Source organism: Protopterus annectens, chromosome 2.part2 (assembly GCF_019279795.1).
Source record: "Protopterus annectens isolate FY-2018-M chromosome 2.part2, PAN1.0, whole genome shotgun sequence".
In the NCBI taxonomy this organism is placed as follows: domain Eukaryota; kingdom Metazoa; phylum Chordata; order Ceratodontiformes; family Protopteridae; genus Protopterus; species Protopterus annectens.
This window is the reverse complement of record NC_056730.1, coordinates 655,670,176-655,691,253: the sequence shown is the minus strand read 5'-3', so window position 1 is coordinate 655,691,253 and position 21,078 is coordinate 655,670,176. Positions and strand designations below refer to the sequence as shown.

The following is a 21,078-nucleotide window of genomic DNA, read 5'->3' as shown; positions in this document are numbered from 1 at the left end:
GACAAGCCTTATCTGCAAAGCCATGGAGAGGATCATAATGGACCTCATAAATAAAGACATAGGGAATTTGCAGACTTTGGATCCAACCCAGTTTGGCTTTGTCAAAGGCAGATCATGCCTTTTAAACTTGGTTGACTTCTTGAAACAGTCACCAAAGCCATTGACGAGGAAAGGCAGTCCATACAGCCTACCTCGATCTGGCTAAGGCCTTCGATACAATACCCCACTCGGGTATCATTGAAAAACTCATCAGCTTAAATGTTAACCCATACATCACAAGATGGGTTGCAAACTGGCTGAGTGACAGAACCCACAGGGTCAGAATTGCTGGCGCCATGTCAGACTCAAAGCCTGTCACAAGTGGTGTCCCACAGGGCTCAGTCCTGGGCCCACTCTTGTTTGGCATCTACTTTTCCAAGTACAAGCAAACACAGGAGGGTTATGGCTGACAAAGTTTGCAGATGACTGCAAACTGGGCGCCATAGTAGAAAACACATCTGACACAGATATCCTTCAGAAGGGTCTCACAGAAAGCGGATAACTGGTGCCAGAGCCACGGCCTGAAGTTAAATGCCAAAAAATGCATAGTCATACCCTTTGGGAAAAACAAGGTTACCCCTAGCTACCAAATAGGTGGCAATCCACTGAGTACAGAAGAAGTTATCAGGGACTTGGGGACCCAGGTTGATAGTAGTCTGTCATTCGACACCCATGTAGCTAAAGTAGTTAGGAAGACCTTCGACATTGCCCACCTTATCATGAAGGGATTCTCATCTAGATCAAGGGAGGTCATAGTCTCCCTTTACTCATCACTCATCAGACCAATGATTGAGTACAATGCCCCATTCGGGATGTATCTGACCCGACACTTGCAGCAGCTGGAGAGGCCACAAAAGTTCCTCACCAAAAGGATAAAGGGTCTCAAAATCTGTCCTATGCTGCCCGACTGAAAGAACTCCAGCTCTATTCAGTCGCACGCTTGCTCAGAGGTGACCTTTGCCTAACATACAAGGCCATGTCAAACCCAGATTTGATGAATATGCTTCACCTCAAAAAATCTAGATCCATCAGAGCCACAAGGGCGGGAGACTTAAACCTCGACACGGCTATTAATAGGAAGTGCTGGAGGGATAGATTCATCACCCAAAGACTCCCTATGCTGTGGAACAAAATCCCGGTACATGTGAGGCAGAGCACCTCGCTGGCCTTGTTCAAGAGAAATCTTGACCAATGGATGGGAGATCGCAGATATACCCCAGGGATTACCTCAGTGTCACTGCTCGACAGAGGCACAGCAAAATAATGGGTATAGTTCCCCATACTAAAGGGGTGGCGTAAGCCACAAAACGATGGGCTAGGCTTGTAAATGCCCTCGGGCAGATAGCCTAGTATGAACCTATGAACCTATGTCCTCCCACATCCCACAGACATGCTGAAGGTGGATTAGACACTCTAAATGGGCCATAGGTGTGAGTATGTGCATGTGTGTGCATTATGTGTATGGTTGGGTGCCGGGCCATAAAACTCCAGTGCCAATCATTCAGGGGACAGTTATTCCCCTGTGGCGACCCCTAATGGGAGAAACCGAAAGGAAAAGAAGATTTTTGGTCTGTTCCTAAAAAAAAATTGGGGTTTTCTATATTTTTATTGCAAATCAACAAGGACTGAATTTACTAAATTATGACAAGCACTTACGTTTCAGACTTCATATCCTTCAGAAAATGCATGATAACACAATACCTTTTATTCTAGCAAATTTCTATGTTTATGAGAGCAATAGTTTAAATCCCTCCCTATTTTTGAAGCTTAGTCCCCCCATTATTTTTGGCTTTGTCTAGATTTTTTGTGCTAAGAGGTGGCCAGGTATGTCCTAAAGATGTGTAGAAATGCAGCTACAGCTGTATGACAACTGTGAGAAATGCTTACACAACAGGTAACACCTCCTCTATGCATGCATTCTCAACATTTATTTACTTATTTACTTACTTTCTAGGTTTCTGAAAATGTAAAAGTTTTGAGTCATCTCCACAGTAAAATGGAAAGGACTCACAAAACAGATTACAGGACATACTTGTGGTCCTTGTTTAACCTGTGAGCCAGCTTCTCTTAGTGTGCAGTGTAGCTCCACCTGAATGTGGGACTAGCTATTGCAGGCAGGGTGGCATTCCACCATGAAAGGGCTCCAGTAGCAGTTCTGTCTTATAGGTGGAGCTGTATCTATGCTGCAACCACCTTTGGTGGGCTACTGCATTACTTTGTCTTTTTACATGGGCCAATGTAAAATCAATAAGTACATTTGAGCCTAATTTCTGCTTTGGGATTGGGTGTGAGGTTCCATCAGTCTTCATTACCCTACAGAGCTTAATCAGATGACGGCTACTTATAACATGCAGGCATAACTTTTTTATGTAAAATATTTTCAAGAGAACAAAAGTGAGTTACATCAGCATGCCTGATCCCTAGGGAATTGTTTGGCAACCACAAAAGTATTATCATTTAGCATTAACAGTAATACACACTGTGATATTCACCTCATTTTAAAGACCAGTACAATTATGCTAATGTCCAGAGTTGGGAAACATATTCACATTGCTACATTTGTGCCCTCTGTATTCAATCTACTGAGCACAAAGCCACCCCAACAAGTAGGCAATGGAAAGATAAGTATATTGTAGTGAAACAGTTTCAGTGTGAAATAACAAAGTGCTTTATTTTAATATCAAAAACTGACTTCAGTGATGACGGTAAGAAAGGATGTTTGTTTGAATGAGCGTTAATGCAGGAGAAGGTTGTACACAAGCAGCATGACTGCTGGTTGCACTACATACATTTGAAGAAGCCCTGCATGCTATAAATAATAAAAGAATGAAACACTGTCTCCAGTTCACACAGAAGTTGTTTTAATAAATCCACTCACATAAAACACAAACTTTCGCAATCAATGCTTCATCAGCATCACAACTGACTGTTGCCAATGGGGCATGGCATGAGTGCAGCAGCAGGATTAATTTAAGGAGCCACAAGTGATGTTGTGACTTCTTACCTGAATGTATTTAGGCCAATTATTTGTCCTCAACTCTGGGTTAAAAAAGACACCAGTCTTGGGACTGCCTACGGTGCCAGTTGTCCTAGCTATGGCTCTTAAGATACATCTATGGACTTTAATAAATGGGTCCCTACATGAGCATGATGGTACTTTCACTGAAGTCTATGGGGCGAGCTGTTTCCACCCACTTATAGAGTGACCACAGCAGTGATAGGCAGGAGAATTGAAGACTAGGGACTAGAGTGGGCTTTTTTGGTTGATTGAAAGGTTTTATGATTAAAGTCAGAAATGAGGTTTGTGATTAGGGTTAGGGACAATCTTTTAAGATTAGGGAGGGGGTTTAGGACTAGGGTCGAGGTAAAGTCTTAGGTTTAGGGATAGGTTTTAGGCTTAGGGTTAGTGATAGAATTTTAGGGTCCGGGGTAGTGTCTTAGGATTAGGAATGAGGTTTTAGGGGTAGGGAACAGAATCTGAGAGGGAGATGATTCAAGTAGGTTAATGGCTGACTACTGTTTTGCAGCCACCAAGGGAGGGTGTCCCTATCTACACAATCATCTGCCAACTAACTGAATCCAGTGAGACATCAACATACAGAAATCATATTTTCACAATGGATATTTATTTTCATTTATTTATTTTTATTTTACATTTGTTGACCTGGAGAGTCCAACTGGATACATGTCCATTTTCAGCAGAGGCCCGGGGAGAAAAGCTCCACAGATTAAGAACAAACAACTATGAGATTTCTACATAGCAAGTAAGTACTCATAGGAAAACACATGATTTAACAAAATTTCATAGTTTTAAAGTTACAAAGTACAATATTCATTGATAGTCACAAGTTTTAACAAAATTCCATTGTTTAAGTTAAAGTAGTACTTAGAATGCACTGGTTTCCAGTAATAACATTGACTGAGACAAAATTAAGTAAAAGGGGGTTGGTAGTGGATGTTAAGGTTAGTTTTGTGAGATGTGATTGGGTTTAAAGTTGGAATGTGTATAATTGCTGACTGTTGGTGTGGGTGTTCGCAGGTGAGGCACTATAAGGAGGAGTCAAGATTCTTCTTGAAGGGACAGAAGTGAAAAGGAGCAGGAGAGTGGATCAGAGGGTGTGTATGATATGGGTCAACCTAGTGGGTAGCAAGGGCATAGCCATGCGAGTTTTAGGTGTTCTTTTAGTAGCTTTTTGAATGTAACCATTGAGTTGGCTGAGGTAATAGCAGAAGGTAATGAGTTCCAATTTTTACCCATGTAGTTAGGGAAGAGGGAGTCACCTGCTGTGTTACTGCTTTTGGTCACCTTGATTACTCTTTTATCACTAGAGCGAAGTTGTCTGGTATTAGTTTGTAGTTTAAGTAGATTAGATAGTGCTGGGGAGTTTCAGGTGGTATTACTTTGTAGTTTAAGTAGATTAGATAGTGCTGGGGGGCTTCAGGTGGTATTAGTTTGTAGTTGAAGTAGATTAGATAGTGCTGGGGGTTCAGGTGGTATTAGTTTGTAGTTTAAGTAGATTAGATAGTGCTGGGGGTTCAGGTGGTATTAGTTTGTAGTTTAAGTAGATTAGATAGTGCTGGGGGTTCAGGTGGTTTTAGTTTGTAGTTTAAGTAGATTAGATAGTGCTGGGGGGGTTCAGGTGGTATTAGTTTGTAGTTTAAGTAGATTAGATAGTGCTGGGGGGGTTTCAGGTGGTATTAGTTTGTAGTTTAAGTAGATTAGATAGTGCTGGGGGGGGTTTCAGGTGGTATTAGTTTGTAGTTTAAGTAGATTAGATAGTGCTGGGGGGGTTTCAGGTGGTATTAGTTTGTAGTTTACGTAGATTAGTTAGTGCTACGTTTTTTCAGGAAGTAGTAGGAGCTTCTGGGCGAAAGAAAGCTGATTGAATGAGAGAAGATTTGGGAATTCAAGCCAGATAAGTTGATTTAGTGAATGACAGCAGTGGGTATGGTAGGGGGCACCAGTAGCAAATTTGGCAATTTGATTGTAGCAGATGTTAAGCTTGGCCATTTCAGTTTTGGGTAGGTTGGTGAAGATGGGAGCAGCGTAGAATAGTGTGGGGAGGAGGTGGGTTTGAGCTATGGTTATTCTAGCAGGTTGGGTTAGAAATGGTTTGTTTTTATAATAAACGACAGGGACATGCATAACATGAATGGAGGGAAATGCACCATGCAACTACAGGGAAAGCATATGCTAGTGCAAAAGGTATGTAAACCAATGTTAGAAAATCACACCCCTTTTCCACCTTTACAATCTGCATATTCCCTACAAATAATGTAATGTAAGAAACTGTAACACAGACATCTCCTTATACCAGTGGCCACTAGGTCAAACTCAGAAGTTCCTCCCCTTAGACTGCTAAGGATTGAGTTATCCTTCTTTCCTTACTGCTTGCTTAGTGAACAGTGCACTACCTAGAAGATTGAACCACTTTTTCTGTCTCCCTTTTAAATGGAACATCTGGGACAACAAACGCAATCACTAGAGAGATCTCTGTATATTTTTTGTATTCTTCCATAATTATATACACTCTCTGTTGAATTTATATTACTCGTCTATACACCTAAGCACTGAACAAGACGGAAGGTCAGCCTGCTAATTTCACCTTTGTTACCAGCCTTTTAGCACTAGGTTTCTTAAGACAGTGTGTCTATTGCCTTATTCTCACAGATTATGAACATATTCAGAAAGACTAACAGGAGGGTCTATGAAAAATGTAAATACCTAATTAATGCAGAGGTTTTCCACTCACCTAAAAACTTGCCCTTCCTCCACCTACAATACGACGTTTCAGTAATCACACCATGTCGAATGCTGAGGCTGTAAAAAATGATTTGCAATGCTTCCTAGAAATAAGAATATTAGGTCTCAGTAAACATCAGGACACTCATCCATACCTACCTTAGAGAAACACTGAGCAAAAACAGTCCTAATCTACCACTCTGAATCACAGCACCAAAAGGAATGTTTTAGTGACAGGTGACTCTATTGTCAGGCACACAGGCTCCTAACTCAAAAGGCTGGACAAGGAAAGGGTTACAGTGAGCTGTCTTCTAGGCACCATGATTTCTGACAAAACAAAGGACCTAAGGATCTATCTCCCAGCAAATATGACTGCAACATAGCAGTGGTCCATGTGGGAGTGAATGACTTGAGATTAAAAACCCTGTGAGACTTACAGAGAGAATTGTAGGAAACGTCTCACTGCATGGTACAAATGTAGGTTGAGACACTAGTCCTAAATGGAATCCTTATTTCTCCTGAAATGATGCCTGGATACAAAAGAAAAGATAATTGTTTTCAATAACTGGTCATTTTAATGGGAACCAATATGTGTCAGTATGGAATGAGATGCTTGACAGTTCATCTTGCTTAGATGGCCTGCACCTCTCATTCTAAGGCTTCTGCATACTGGCTAAAACCTTTCTTGTCCCCATAATGTCTTTTAAGCAGAGTCCAACCGATGGACATTCTGATGTAACTAATACATCAGTCATAAAATCATATCTCATTAAGGTGACTCTCTTCAGTGTCAGAAGTCTACGCAAGAAATTGTCTGATCTTGAGGCACTTGGCATTTGGAAAGCATCCATGTCTGTATAGTTATTGACACTAGGTTTAAATGTAAAGAGATCCTTACCTCCACACCTGGGTTTTGCACTTTCCATGTCTTCAGACCCAGTGGCAACTCTGGTAGAGACTTCATATTTGTCAATGAACATAATACCTCCAGACCGAACCCTAGGGACTGACAAGCTGAATTCACTGAACTACAGATCACCATGGGTAGGATTAATTATCAATTAATAGCTTGCTACAACACACCTTCATTGTCTCTTGGTCACTATGTAAGATTTCTCTGCATTTTATAAATGATTTCCATTATTTTGGGAGACTTTAACTGCCCTTCAATAAACTGGGATACCTATACTTCCAGTGTAGGATAGGTCCAAAAATTGCTAGACTTTATAAACAAAAACTCACTTGAGCAGTAGGCAAACAAACCTACTAGAGGGCACAGCATTCATGACTTGGCTCTTACCAATATGACACCCTGCTGCACTACTCCTCCTCTAAGATCTTCTTCCTCACTGAAGTCAGAGTACAAACTTTTGACCTTCTCCTTTAAACTTGCAAAACTCTCTGTAGCAAACATCACTGAATTTAAAGACTATAAATGTGCTAAGCTCATCCTACTTCATGTTGATATATAAAAATTCACTTGTGACTGCACTGCTCCTGACCATGATACTGCAACAAGCTTCACCAAAAAACTCTTTACCCATTTTTAAAAATGTTGCAGCTTGCCGTCTGTACCAGAAGCAAGGATCATGGGGAATTCAAAAAATAAACCAATCTGCTGGTCCACTACCATAAATGAACAACAACAAAAGGGAAAAATCCTTAAATTATATATCAGATCCAACCCCCCCCCCCCCCGTTCTCAAGACAAATATCAGAAGCATTACAAAAAATTGAAAACTGAAAACTATTATCAGGTCCACTAAAGGAGCCCGTGAACCTAGGCTAGTCTCTGAAACAAGACTGATTATAAATCCTCCTTTGGCTATCTTAGATAACTTAGAAACAATACTCTACATTGCTGTTTTATTTTGACCCAACAGACACTGAAATATTTTTGCAAGCAAATTCAGTGCCAGCTTCACCCCAGAGACTGAAATACCTGAATCCTCTACTTTCCCAGTTTTTCTATGGCTGTTACTAAAAGTGCTAATCAAGACCAAAATACTTCCTTCATGACACCTGACAATATACCCGGTTGCCTAATTAATAGTGTTAAACATGCCCTTGGCAGACCCACTCCTTAAACCATTTAACCTACGTTTAACTACTGGAAACTATATAATAGAAAACCAACTCAAAAACAAAACATACACTGGAGCCAGAATAAATTGAGTGCTTTCGTCCCATTTATTATTGAACTTCTTCAGAATTAAACAATAAATCACTGACTTCATTTCCTTTTATTTCAAAGCCATCCCATCATCATATCCTGTGATGATTAAACATTAAAGGCATAGTTGTTCCATAACCAGTAATACTTCCAAAACATAAAATATTTACTTACAATTCAATTTGTACTTAAATACAAACTAAACATAAAACTAAACATAACACATGACTATAACATATTTATATCAAAAATTAACATAATTTAAATAACTTTTAACTGAAATTGTGTCATTGACACCAGGTATTACATCAGCTCTTAAAAAAACTTGCCATTTCAGCTCAATTCTCTCTAAAAAATTATTAAATGAACCTACAAATTTGTCTGCATTAACTTTTTCTACTACAAAAAAAGTTAATTTCTTAAATTTTCACAACTTAATGAATGCTTTGCTAACGCATTATTTGTATCTTTTTTCTTTATAGCAAGGAGATGTTCTCTAACCCTATACCTTAATTTTCTTATAGTCTTTCCTATATAAAAATTTTCACAGTTAGAACATACTGCAAGACATACTAAACCTTCACTCTGACACTCAAATCTACCTCTAGCTGTTAAAGTGTATTTTAAATGTTTAAAATTATGATTGTGCACACCCATCATATATCTACACTGATTGCAATTCAAACAAGCAAAAGTACCTAGCTTAGTAATGACTCTATCATGATTTTCACATCTATAGCCACCTTCTAAAATCTCTTTTAAATTGTTAGTTTTTTTGTTAATAAAACTAGGTTGACTTCCAATAACTTTACTCAGTTCATCACTGCCCAAGATAATCAATTATCGTGTACAATCCTTTTAATATTGGGTCCATCAACACTCATAGGTACTGGAAATGCACATTGGAATTTCTCATTCTGCGTGAAATTCTGACTTAAGTCCTTTTTCTGAAATCCAGCTTTAAGAATGGGGGGTACTTATCAACCCTATGATTCTCAACATATTTGATTACATCATTCAATAGTTCAACAGAATAACCCCTATAAAGGAAGAGCTGCTTGACTGCCTCAACCTCTACTTTGAATTGTTGATCATTACTGACCATTCTACTGAGTCTAATTACTTGACCCTTAAATACATTAACTTTCATGTGTTTGGGATGGAAACTTTCAAAATGTAAATAATTATTGGTGAAACTCTTCTTTCTATAAACATTACTCATAAATGTCTTTTTGTCTATATCCATCCCTATTTCAAGTCAAAAAACTGGACTAAAGTACCTTTGTTACCAACAGTGAATTTAAGCCAAATTACTGTCTGATTGATCTGTCTACAAAATTCGTCAAACTGTTCACTAAATTCGTCAAACTGTTCACTAGTTCCTGCCAACACAAAAATTAAATCATCAATGTAACGTCTATAGTACTTCACATATTTAAATAATTCCATCTTCTCCAAAAAGGTAACTCCCCACCAACATAAAACTAAGTTGGCAAAGACAGGGGCTATTTTTAACTACGGGCTTATTCTCTGATGAGTAGACCACCACAGTTGTGATGCCCCGACATAAGGGTGACCTTACAACTGGATCAGGTAATGTCCCTGATTGTTTGAGAGCTATGTGTATGAGTCAATTACCATTTATTGCTTTTCAATGACTACTTAAAAGACAAACACGGATAATCACAAAGAACAGTATTCTCAGCACATGAACATTACCCCCCGCTGTGATCTATCAATCACAGTTGCAAACAGCTCAAATTTTCCACTTTGACAGATACAAAGGGGAGGTGTTTAGCGGAAGGGGTATGGGTTTAAGGAATACAACTCAGGCATAATAAAAAGAATGAAAACTGGCCACTTTAGAAAGAAAAAGAAGTAACAGTCACTGAGAATACTGTTCTGTGTGATTATCCCAGTTTGTCTTTTAAGTAGTCATTGCAAAACAAGAAATGGTAATTAAACCTTACTGACTAAAAGAAAGCAAGATACATGTGACAACACATGTAAAGTCAATGTATTGACAGGAGTTTAGGGGCTATGATGGAATATTTTAAGGCCAAACACTGCAATGTGGTATACCTTTAGATATACTAAAAAATCAAGACATCAGACTCCATGTGAGCAGACTCTGGAATTACATTTAAAAATATAAAAAGAAAGTATATGGAATATAAAAATGATGTTAAAATGTTGGAAGCATCAAGACATGATGAAATAAACATATTTTTCAGTATGTTGGTGCAGTTCTCCTTTAAGTACAACAATTGAAAAAATAGGTCTGATAGTATAAAGGTGGCTAGGTCACACCTAGGGTAACACTAGATATTGCACATCCTGTTGTTTCCTAACTGCCTTAGTTTCATCCTGTTATATTAAATAAGTAATATGTGATGGGGTTTAAACCTACCTCATTTAGTGCAAGGTAAGGTGTTGTTCAGCAAATGAGAACAATTAATTGCTACTTTATAAAAGTGCTTGTGGGTGTCTGCAAGTGCCTTATTAACATGGGCGGCACATCGCCTTTTTAACAACTTACAAATAATTAATTACAAGTAATAAATATAATAGTGGTGAGTGAATGGGAAGTAGCACTGCAGCACCTCAAACCCTTACTAGCAGATGTACTAAGTTGTACTTCCAGGTGTGCAATTGTTTATTAACATACTTCTCAACCTTTTAGCATAAGATATCTGAACAAAGTCTAAAATAATGGGGAACTTTACTCTCAAACTCTGAGCGCAAAAAGTCGGGATAAAGCCTAAAATAATGGGGGCAAAGGCCCAAAAATGGGGACAAATTTTGAAAATTGCACTTATAAACTTGGAAAGTTGCTAGAAAAACAATATGTGTGTTAATATGTATTTTTTGATGGGTATAAAACCTGAAACTCAAATGTATGTCACTATTCAATGACTTCACTCCTCAATAATTTGCCAGAAAGCCACGAGTTTTATGCATAAAATTAACAGACCAAAAATATGAGGCAAAAATCTGGACATTCTTCAGACATGGGGAGAATTGAGAGAGATATTATTGTGACAAATATTATTAAATATTGCTCTTATAAATTGAGAAAGGTAGCATGACAGGATTTGTGTTAGCATGCAAGTCTAAAACCCGAATTCATTCATTCATCCGTGTATGCCATTATTTAGTTACTTCAATCCTGAGTGATTTGCCAGAAAACTATAAATTTACGAGGAACGGACCAAAAATATGAGGCAAAAATCTGGACAGTTGAGAGGTAAGTAATTAGGAAAAACAGGTGTATTGAAAAATGCTGACGTGCTATCACCAGAATGCTCCTTTTACGATCTGTACATTTTGTAGCAAGTGTGGAGAAGGAATTAGTGTCAGTTTTAAAATTTTAGTTACCTAGCGTTATTGTAACGCTGTATCTGGGCCGTGTATACATCTCAGATTGCAAAGTGGTATAATTTTGCATTGGTAACCAGTGTATACAGCTCACAAAGTTAAATAATGTACGCGCGGTTTACAGCTAAGTCTTAAAAGGAATGCAAAGAAATTATGTCTACATTTAGCAATTATTGGACGTGTTACACCGCTTAGATAGCAAACGTGCGATGCTGACTAAACATATACATTATTACCCAGTTAAAAATGTAAAATTCCACACGTACCTGCACATAAGACTAGAAGTTCACACTGGAGTTGTGTTCAGTCGGTCTACATTTATTTTGGGTGAGCGCGTCAATCGGATTCTGCCTTGCGCCGGCAGTTAGTTGCCATGGCTACACATCAACACGAGGGCCTCCATAACCAAGCAGGTTAGTGTGCAGTTATAAGTATACTGCAGCTCTGTGATACATTATAGGAACAGCATCTGGACCCGCATTATGGCAGTACAACTGGACGAGGATCTGTTGCAGGACCTTTACGCATGGGTAGATAAAATACCACTTTCTCGCCCCAAAAAGAACATCTGTCGGGATTTCAGTGATGGAGGTGAGTATGTGATGCCTTTACTTTTGACCGTTTTCTATAATTCTGTGCCCGAACTTTTAATTACTCGGGACGATATATAAAGACCGTATCTTCAAAATAATTTGACATAGTATTATGAAAGTTTCTAGGAATAATACTGGGACAATTACTTCCGAAGTTCTGAATCATGCAACAGAAAAGGGACTGAATGCATCCTGAATTTTAATTTAGAAGTAATTTAATGTATTTTTATGAAACAACGTTTAAAAAAAAAAGGAGTTACCACTTTTATACCAACCCAACCCAAGAGTATAATTTCCCAGAATGTTCCCCTTTTTCAGGGTGTAATGATCTTGGATGTGATATATATGAAACTGGAAGATGCTTGCCCTCCACATGGGGAGGGGGGGGGGTGCTTGTCACCATGCAAAAAATAAGTTTAAGGAGAAAAGTGGTTAATAATTATAATAATTGCTTTCCCCCTGTATTTTTGTATTTTCCACCATATTGGGACTCAGCATTGCTGAATGAAGGGGTGGGGCATCTTCTATTTGCTCTGGTTGTATTCAGGCAGCTGAAATACTACCACAGAAAGAAAAAAAAACATTATTTCAAGAAAACAGATCAATTTTTTCTTACCTTCAAAAAAGGAAGAGAAGGCCTGTCTGTAACTAAACAAACCTCTCACAGTAGCTATCCCCTAGTATTAATTGTTATAATAATAAGTATAGAGAGCTTGTAAGGAATTGTTAGAATAAATTAATCTTCAGCAAAGTACATTAGAAATGCTTAGGCTCAAGTCATATTGGAAGCTGTCAAGTGGAATGCTGTCCACACCTTCTCAAAATGTTATGAGGTGGAGCACAATCTAAAGGGAGTCAAATTCTGATTTGGCTGCTCTACAGGGGATTGTGCAGGTCTGCCTAAGTGCAGTATTCTACACTCTGCAAAAAAGTTGGTACAGTTATATATCAATAGACCACAAAAGTAGAATTCTGAGGAGAGAATACTGTAATAGTAAAGCTCCTCTTACTCCCTTCACTTACATCCATACTTCTCAACCTCTTAGCTCAAGAAGTCTGGACAAAGCCTGACATAATGGAGAGACAAAGGCCCAAAAATGGGGACAGATTTTAAATCTTACTCTTATAAACATAGAAAGTTGATAGAATAACATGATTTGTCTTAGCATCCATTTTCTGAAGAATATGAAGTCTGAAATTCATTATTTAGCAATTTCAATCCTCAAATCATCCTTATGATTTGCTAGAAAACCACAGATTTTATGAGAAACAGACCAAACATAGGAGGCAAAAATCTGTACAGTTCAGAGGTATGCTTACATCAGGAGTTTATGTGCATTTACTCTTTACACAGATGTAAGTTTCAAAGTACTTTTGGATTCTCACTGCATGATAATAGATGAGTACCATGCATTTTCTATAAGAAGCACTCTTTCCCTGTGGGGCTTCCAGGGTAGAAGAACAGAAGAGACTGCATGTCACTGTTGGACTTACATTGGGGTCTAGTATCACCTGCGTAAATTCCTTTGTAAAGACCTGCATTGGTCCTCACAAATAGTTTGAAAAGCCTAGGCAGATCACAGAAAAAAAAGATGGTTGATAAACCCACATGTCTTGATTTCCCATAACAGTGACCTTTTCTTGAAGACTTATTGTAAATGGCAATAATCTTACACGACTGTACTTCCATCTGAAGTCAAAACAGTTGATTGCATAACCGCTAATTGGAGTGAAGCATACAAAATTATTGGGATTACACTTGCACTTAGAATAATGTATGAAGACCCATCCAACACTGGCCACGTTCCTATGGTCTTACCATATGTATGAAATTATTTACATGCCAACCTCATTACTTGACCTGACAGCAGCTTTCACCCCCTGTCGCTTTCAGCATATCATATCATTTGCTTTGGGGCTATAGTTACTACACAAATACTTCCAAGAACTGTAGAAAGGTGGTGTACTCTTTAATCTATCTCTGGATGGCAAAAGGCTAAATATATCCTAGTGGAGGGTTAGTTGTGTCTTTGTTATGCTGGATCTTTACATACTTGCCGTTTACTACTCAGGATTCTTTTTGTTTTGATCACAATGGGGAATGGTTTGTCTAATATAGCTTTTCATGTATTCCTAATTATATACAGGATGTTGTTAATACCTCCACCCCTCAAGCAAGATAAGACATGGGCATTGGCTGTGTACAGAACTTGATGTACAATTTGCTGATCAACAACGGCTGTGAATTAGCAAATGGAAATTATATTTGGTGATATCTGAACTGATGCAGTCAATACTGCAGGGTTTTACTGTCACAGCTAAATAAAACAAAAACACTGTAAACTAGCCTCAGAAAGGCAAGTGTATTTGGAATGAGCACTCACTGTGCTAACCACTGTTGTTTATCAGCTAAACGCAATAAAGTTTTGTTCTTTTGTCAATAACATCAAGTAGATATTATTTTTTCCTTAAAAGGAGCACAAAATAAAGTACGTAGATAAGAGGGATTTTTTTATCAGTGTCTTTTTTTAATGTTTTCATTGTGTAACATAGGTTCATAGGTAGGTACTAGGCTATTGGCCCTAGGGCCTATACAAGCCTAGCCAAAAAGGTACCCTGGCTTTCGCCACCCAAGAAAATTATTTTCCTGTGCCCCTGTCAAGCAGAACCACAGAAGTGATCCTATTACCCATCCAATCATCAAGATTTTTCTTGAAGAGTGCTAATGAGGAGCTCTGTTTGACATAGATGGGTAGTCTGTTCCAGAGTATGGGAAGTCTCTGGGACAGGACTCTATCCCTCCAGCATGTTCTGTTTATTGTGGTGATAAGGTTTAGGTCCCTAAAGTGTGTAGCTCGGAGGGATTGGGATTTCTTCAAGTGGAGCATGTCCATCAGCTCTGGGTTTAACATAGCTTTGTATGTTAGGCAGAGAACGCCTCTGAGTAGGTGATATGTGACGGAGTAAAGCTGGAGTTTATTGAGACGGTCTGCGTAAGGCATCTGTTTGAGGCCAGTAATCCTCTTTGTGAGGTATTTTTGCAGCCTTTCCAGTTGCTGTAGATGTCTTGTGAGGTACATACCAAAAGGGGCATTGTACTCTATAATGGGTCTAATGAGTGATGAGTAGAGGGAAACAATGACCTCTTTTTTTCTGGATGAGAAACCAGAAAGAAAACAAGCAACCAATTAACTGATTTGCCAACTGTCTGAATTATGCAAAGGAAACTAGCATTAGTTAACTGAGAAAAAATGATTTGCAGAGTATTTAAAATAGAAGGTAACAAATTCCTCAAGACTTCACTTCAGTATAATAACATTTCAAGCCCAGGTTAGTGTAGGTTCATGATAATGTGATGTAAGCTTCTCCTTGATGTGTTCTAGTCTGTGACTTTTTTTTTTGGATTTGGGAGACAGATTATAAACCTTTAAGTACTTGGTTGTATACAATCTTTTTGAAGAATACATAGCTGAACTGAAAATTTAAGATACACTGCTGCCAGGACAAATCTTTTTGCTGGTGGCAACATTAGCATAAGAATAATAGAATAAATGCAAAAAGAGTTTACTCTTATAGAGGACTTGAGTGTCTCTAAGGTTCCAAGGCAAAAAAACTTGAGCATGGTCCAAGAAAATACAAAACTGCAATAAACATAGTTAAACTGAACTACATTTGGAAGTTACAGATATGCAATACCTGTGCAAGGAAAGAACATGTATGAATAAAATTGTTTGGCATAAAGCCACCTGATGCAGACATCTCAACTGTCCCTGTTTTGGAGGGATATTCCTATTTTCAAGCCTGATTTACCCTTGCACAGGATGTCCTTATGTTTGGATATATATGTCCCAATTTTCAGGATTGATTTACCCCTTCATACAGTTTTCTGAATAACCCTCATTACATATAATTTTGAAGATGTCTTGTATCAGAAAACCACACTACATGACTGATGTACTAATGGCAACAATAATTTAAAGAAAGGGGACACACATCTGACCTCCATTTTTCCTTAAGCAAAAATAAATGGAAGAATTTTGCAATACATTTCATTAAAGTAAACAGATATTTCACTGTCTGTTTGATAATGTGCTTATATTGTTCACCATGTTTATCAATCTCTTGTTTTTTAAATATGTTTCTGAGTAGTATCCCAAATTCCTACTGGAAGCATGAAGAGTTATGTCATATTAGATGCCCAGATTTTTAGCTGGATGTTCCTATTTTTCAAGGGCCTTTTATTCTTATTTTCACTGTTTTCAAGGTTGTGAGTTATGAATAAAATTCTTCCAGAAAGCATCTCCGTGCAAGCCCTTAGTAATTTTCACAGCAGTGTTCTGGCCTAGACAAGTATAGTTCCCTCTATTTTTCCCTCACCTCAAGAAGCAACCTTTGCTTTTATATCCACAACTGGATCTCCAGTCCCATCCTTACAGCGAATCTCATCTGGACATTTTTTCCCTCAAGGTTATCTCCAGTTTTGCTGATGACCACTTATCCAGCCTTTTCCCACAAAGTTATCCAAATTCTCTCAGCTTAATAGAAAGAATCAATACGCAGACTCTACAAGAAATGTTTCCCATCTGGGCATTTCTTTAGGGCTTGAATCCCGTCTCTGCTCCAGTTCCCCCAGTTTTACATATCTTAGGTTCATAGGTTCATAGGTTCATAGGTTCATACTAGGCTATCTGCCCGAGGGCATTTACAAGCCTAGCCCATCGTTTTGTGGCTTACGCCACCCCTTTAGTATGGGGAACTATACCCATTATTTTGCTGTGCCTCTGTCGAGCAGTGACACTGAGGTAATCCCTGGGGTATATCTGCGATCTCCCATCCATTGGTCAAGATTTCTCTTGAACAAGGCCAGCGAGGTGCTCTGCCTCACATGTACCGGGATTTTGTTCCACAGCATAGGGAGTCTTTGGGTGATGAATCTATCCCTCCAGCACGTCCTATTAATAGCCGTGTCGAGGTTTAAGTCTCCCGTCCTTGTGGCTCTGATGGATCTAGATTTTTTGAGGTGAAGCATATTCATCAAATCTGGGTTTGACATGGCCTTGTATGTTAGGCAAAGGTCACCTCTGAGCAAGCGGTGCGACTGAATAGAGCTGGAGTCCTTTCAGTCGGGCAGCATAGGACAGATTTTGAGACCCTTTATCCTTTTGGTGAGGAACTTTTGTGGCCTCTCCAGCTGCTGCAAGTGTCGGGTCAGATACATCCCGAATGGGGCATTGTACTCAATCATTGGTCTGATGAGTGATGAGTAAAGGGAGACTATGACCTCCCTTGATCTAGATGAGAATCCCTTCATGATAAGGTGGGCAATGTAGAAGGTCTTCCTAACCACTTTAGCTACATGGGTGTCGAATGACAGACTACTATCAACCTGGGTCCCCAGGTCCCTGATAACTTCTTCTGTGCTCAGTGGATTGCCACCTATTTGGTAGCTAGGGGTAACCTTGTTTTTCCCAAAGGGTATGACTATGCATTTTTTGGCATTTAACTTCAGGCCGTGGCTCTGGCACCATTTATCCGTTTCTGTGAGACCCTTCTGAAGGATATCTGTGTCAGATGTGTTTTCTACTATGGCCCAGTTTGCAGTCATCTGCAAACTTTGTCAGCCATAACCCTCCTGTGTTTGCTTGTACTTCGGAAAAGTAGATGCCAAACAAGAGTGGGCCCAGGACTGAGCCCTGTGGGACACCACTTGTGACAGGCTTTGAGTTTGACATGGCGCCAGCAACTCTGACCCTGTGGGTTCTGTCACTCAGCCAGTTTGCAACCCATCTTGTGATGTATGGGTTAACATTTAAGCTGATGAGTTTTTCAATGATACCCGAGTGGGGTATTGTATCGAAGGCCTTAGCCAGATCGAGGTAGGCTGTATGGACTGCCTTTCCTCGCCAATGGCTTTGGTGACTGTTTCAAGAAGTCAACCAAGTTTAAAAGGCATGATCTGCCTTTGACAAAGCCAAACTGGGTTGGATCCAAAGTCTGCAAATTCCCTATGTCTTTATTTATGAGGTCCATTATGATCCTCTCCATGGCTTTGCAGATAAGGCGTGTCAAGCTAATGGGCCGGTAATTTCCAGGGTCGGTGGAGGCACCGCCTTTGTGAAGTGGGACCACAGTTGCAGTCGCCACTCCTGGAGTGCGTATCCAGAGGTAAGACTTTGATTAAACAGCTGTCCTAGCTGTGGGTTTAATTCCTCATTGAGTTCGTGGAGCACACAGCCGGGGACACCATCAGGTCCCATGGATGCTGTGTTTTTTGCTTTGGAGAGAGCAGTTCCCACTTGGGCGCTGGAGATGTTTGGGGGGCTGCCATCGCTTGGTATAGCTACCTCTCCTTTTGGGGAGAAGTTTGCACTGAACCTGTCAGCCAGTATGTTGGCAATGTCTGTAGGATCAGTAATCTTCACATCATTTTGAACTAGTTCTGAGCATATCTGGGAGTTTCCTCCTAGGTTTCTAACATAGCTAAAGAAGGCCTTATGATTGTCTTTTGAGTCTTTAGCTATTTTTCTCTCGAAATTTGCTTTGGATGATTTTATGAGAGCTCTTAGTTTTTTACTTATAGTGATCAAGGGTGCCTTACCTTTTAAGGATTTTGCTCTATCTTGTAGTAGCTTCCTCCTTTTATTGTAGAGTTTGTTTATGGCTGGGGTCCACCAGACTGGACGCTTGCCTTTGGTACTAAGAGTCTTTGTTTTGTTTGGGATTGCCTTATCCATGCAGTCCTGCAGGTGCTGGTAGAAGGTGTTTGTAAGTGATTCAGCGGCTTGAGTACTGTTTTCCGCTGGCTCGGGGGCCTTAAAGGAGACCACACTAGTCTTTAGAAGTGTGAAGTCGGCTTTTGAGAAGTTCTTTACAGTGGTCTTTTTTATTTCAGGTGGGGGTGGGATGAGGACCTCCAGCGAGATTAGTTTGTGATCTGATCTCACCAGTGAGGGGTATACTTCCGGTGTTGAACATTGTGCTCCCATGTTCGTGATGATGAGATCAAGTATGTTATCTCCTCTTGTGGGGATGGTGACTAGTTGTTCCATGGCATTTGAGTTTATGAATTCCAGGAACTTTTGGGCTAGGGTGTTTGGGCTTGAGTAATGTTCCCAGTCTATATTAGGGTAATTGAAGTCACCTAGTATGATGGTGTTTGGTGATACATTTATCCCTCTAGTGTTTTCAGGAAGGCCATGTGAGGTTCCTGAGTTTGTGAGGGTGGCCTGTAACATGCTACAATTTGCAGAGCAGTCTTGCCTATGGTTAATTGCACCTGGATGGTCTCCGATGCATCGTATGTTGCCACCAGTCTTGAGGTGTGGGTGTCCTTGATGAATATGGATACCCCCTCCTTTCTTGGTATTGTCCGGATTTTGGGGCCGGAACGCATGATATGAGGTAAAACCTGATAGCGCTGGGGTGCTCTCAGGAGCCTTGAACCAGGTTTCTGTCACAGCACAGACATCGATGTTCTCCATACTGAGAAGGGCCTCGAGTGCGTGCATTTTGAGATTTAGACTTCTGGCATTGAGCAGCATTACCCTTAGTTTTTTCCTTTTTGTGTTCTAGGGTGGTAGGTTTAGAATTTGAGCCTTGCCTAAAAAGGCACTATGGGGTGGCAAGAGCCTTTGCCAATATCCGGAATCCCAGGGTGACAGGTGCAAGCCGTCCCTTGAAGCAGCGTGGCTTGTCCAGCATGTCATCCCAGGCAGACAGATACTGGATCCCCTTTGAATGACACCAGTGTTTAAGCCAATTGTTAAAGCTGATCATCTTATCTCTGTATTGTGGCATCACTCTTGGTGAAGGTAGGATACTGCTCAAGGTCAGGGTCATACCTGCCTGGGCTACATAATCAGAGAGCTCCTCAATGTCTCTTTTCATGTAGTCCAAGGAGGTACGTCTCAGGTCGCTTACACCAGCGTGGACAATGACTGAGTCATATTTGTACTTGCTGTTGAGAGACCTGAGTGCTTGCGTTATGTGGCGGATTCTAGCGCCCGACAGGCAGCTTACTGTGACCTTCTCCTTACTCAGTCTGGTGAGCGGGACGACAGTGTGTCTGACTATGGAGTCACCAATGACTAGTGTGTCTGGCATTGTGTTTGGCCTTAAGGGCTGTGACTGTTTGACACTCTGACTGTGAGGTCTATGTGTTGCAGGTGTTGTGTTCTGAGGTGGTGGTTGTTTGGGTGTCTGCTTTGGTGGCCTCTGCTGTTTTGGTAGATTTTTGATCAGAGCCTCCGAGTATGTCTTTGTGTGTTTATGTGTATGATTTGAGGTTGTAATGGTGCTATGTGAGACTGGGTCTATAGTGTGTGTGGTAACCTTCTCCTCCTGACTGGTCTTGCCAGTCCTGTGTTGAGAGAGCTCAGCCTCCAGTTTGGCCGTATAGTTGCATCTCTCGCATGTATTTGTGTTTTGTGGGAGGAGGAGAGGGTTGTCTGTGTACATGAGGCAATTGTAACATTGCCTCAGTATTCCCAGGTTCACCAGCTGAGCAGGAGAGGATACTAGCAACTGATCCCTCGACATGCTAGAAGGATAGACAAAAACTTTAAAAAAGATTCAGGGGGACGTGGGTGACCGAGAAATGGGGGGTTACCTTTTTGGGGTACTATCTATGACAAGAGTGCCGTATCAAGGTAATAAGTACTGTAGGAGCAAGTGCTAGGTTTAACAGATAGAGAATAGTCTACTTGGAGTCAAGTGGAGATGATCTTTTTAGTTATAGGATACGCTGATTAGATCAGTAGTATAGTTCAAGTCTGGATCCATTTACTCTGCCATTAAGGTTCATTTGTCTGCCATCTTATCCTTTCATAAAGGTTTTCCATCTACTTCTTTGGCAGCTCAGAAGGTTTGCAAAGCATTTCTTAGAGTACCTTTCTCCTTCATCTCCCCATTAAAGACTGCACCCCCCCCCCCCCAGTGGGACCTGAACATTCTGCTGGAGGCACTGACTCGCCCCTCCTCCCCCCATGCACATTTGAACCAGCCTCTTTTTCTGACCTGAAATTTTTTGCTCCCTGTTATCCTTTAAACTTTTTTTGGAGGGCTCAAGTCCCCTGCACCAATGATGTGAAGGCAAACATTGCACATCCTCCAAAACTTATGTATACCAGCTCTGAGATCTCCGTACTGCAGAG

The 21,078-nt window shown here is 40.1% G+C and overlaps 1 protein-coding gene across 1 annotated transcript in view; it reads left to right on the top strand.

Moving 5' to 3' along the window:
- Positions 1–11,679: 11,679 nt before the first annotated feature.
- The window catches only part of SPEF1 (sperm flagellar 1), a 516,028-nt gene continuing 506,629 nt past the window's right edge, over positions 11,680–21,078 (top strand). Inside the window, exon 1 of the mRNA XM_044064457.1 lies at positions 11,680–11,924. Within this exon, the coding sequence (XP_043920392.1) occupies positions 11,816–11,924 (109 nt within the window). The 5' untranslated portion in view covers positions 11,680–11,815. The remainder of the gene's footprint in view (positions 11,925–21,078) is intronic.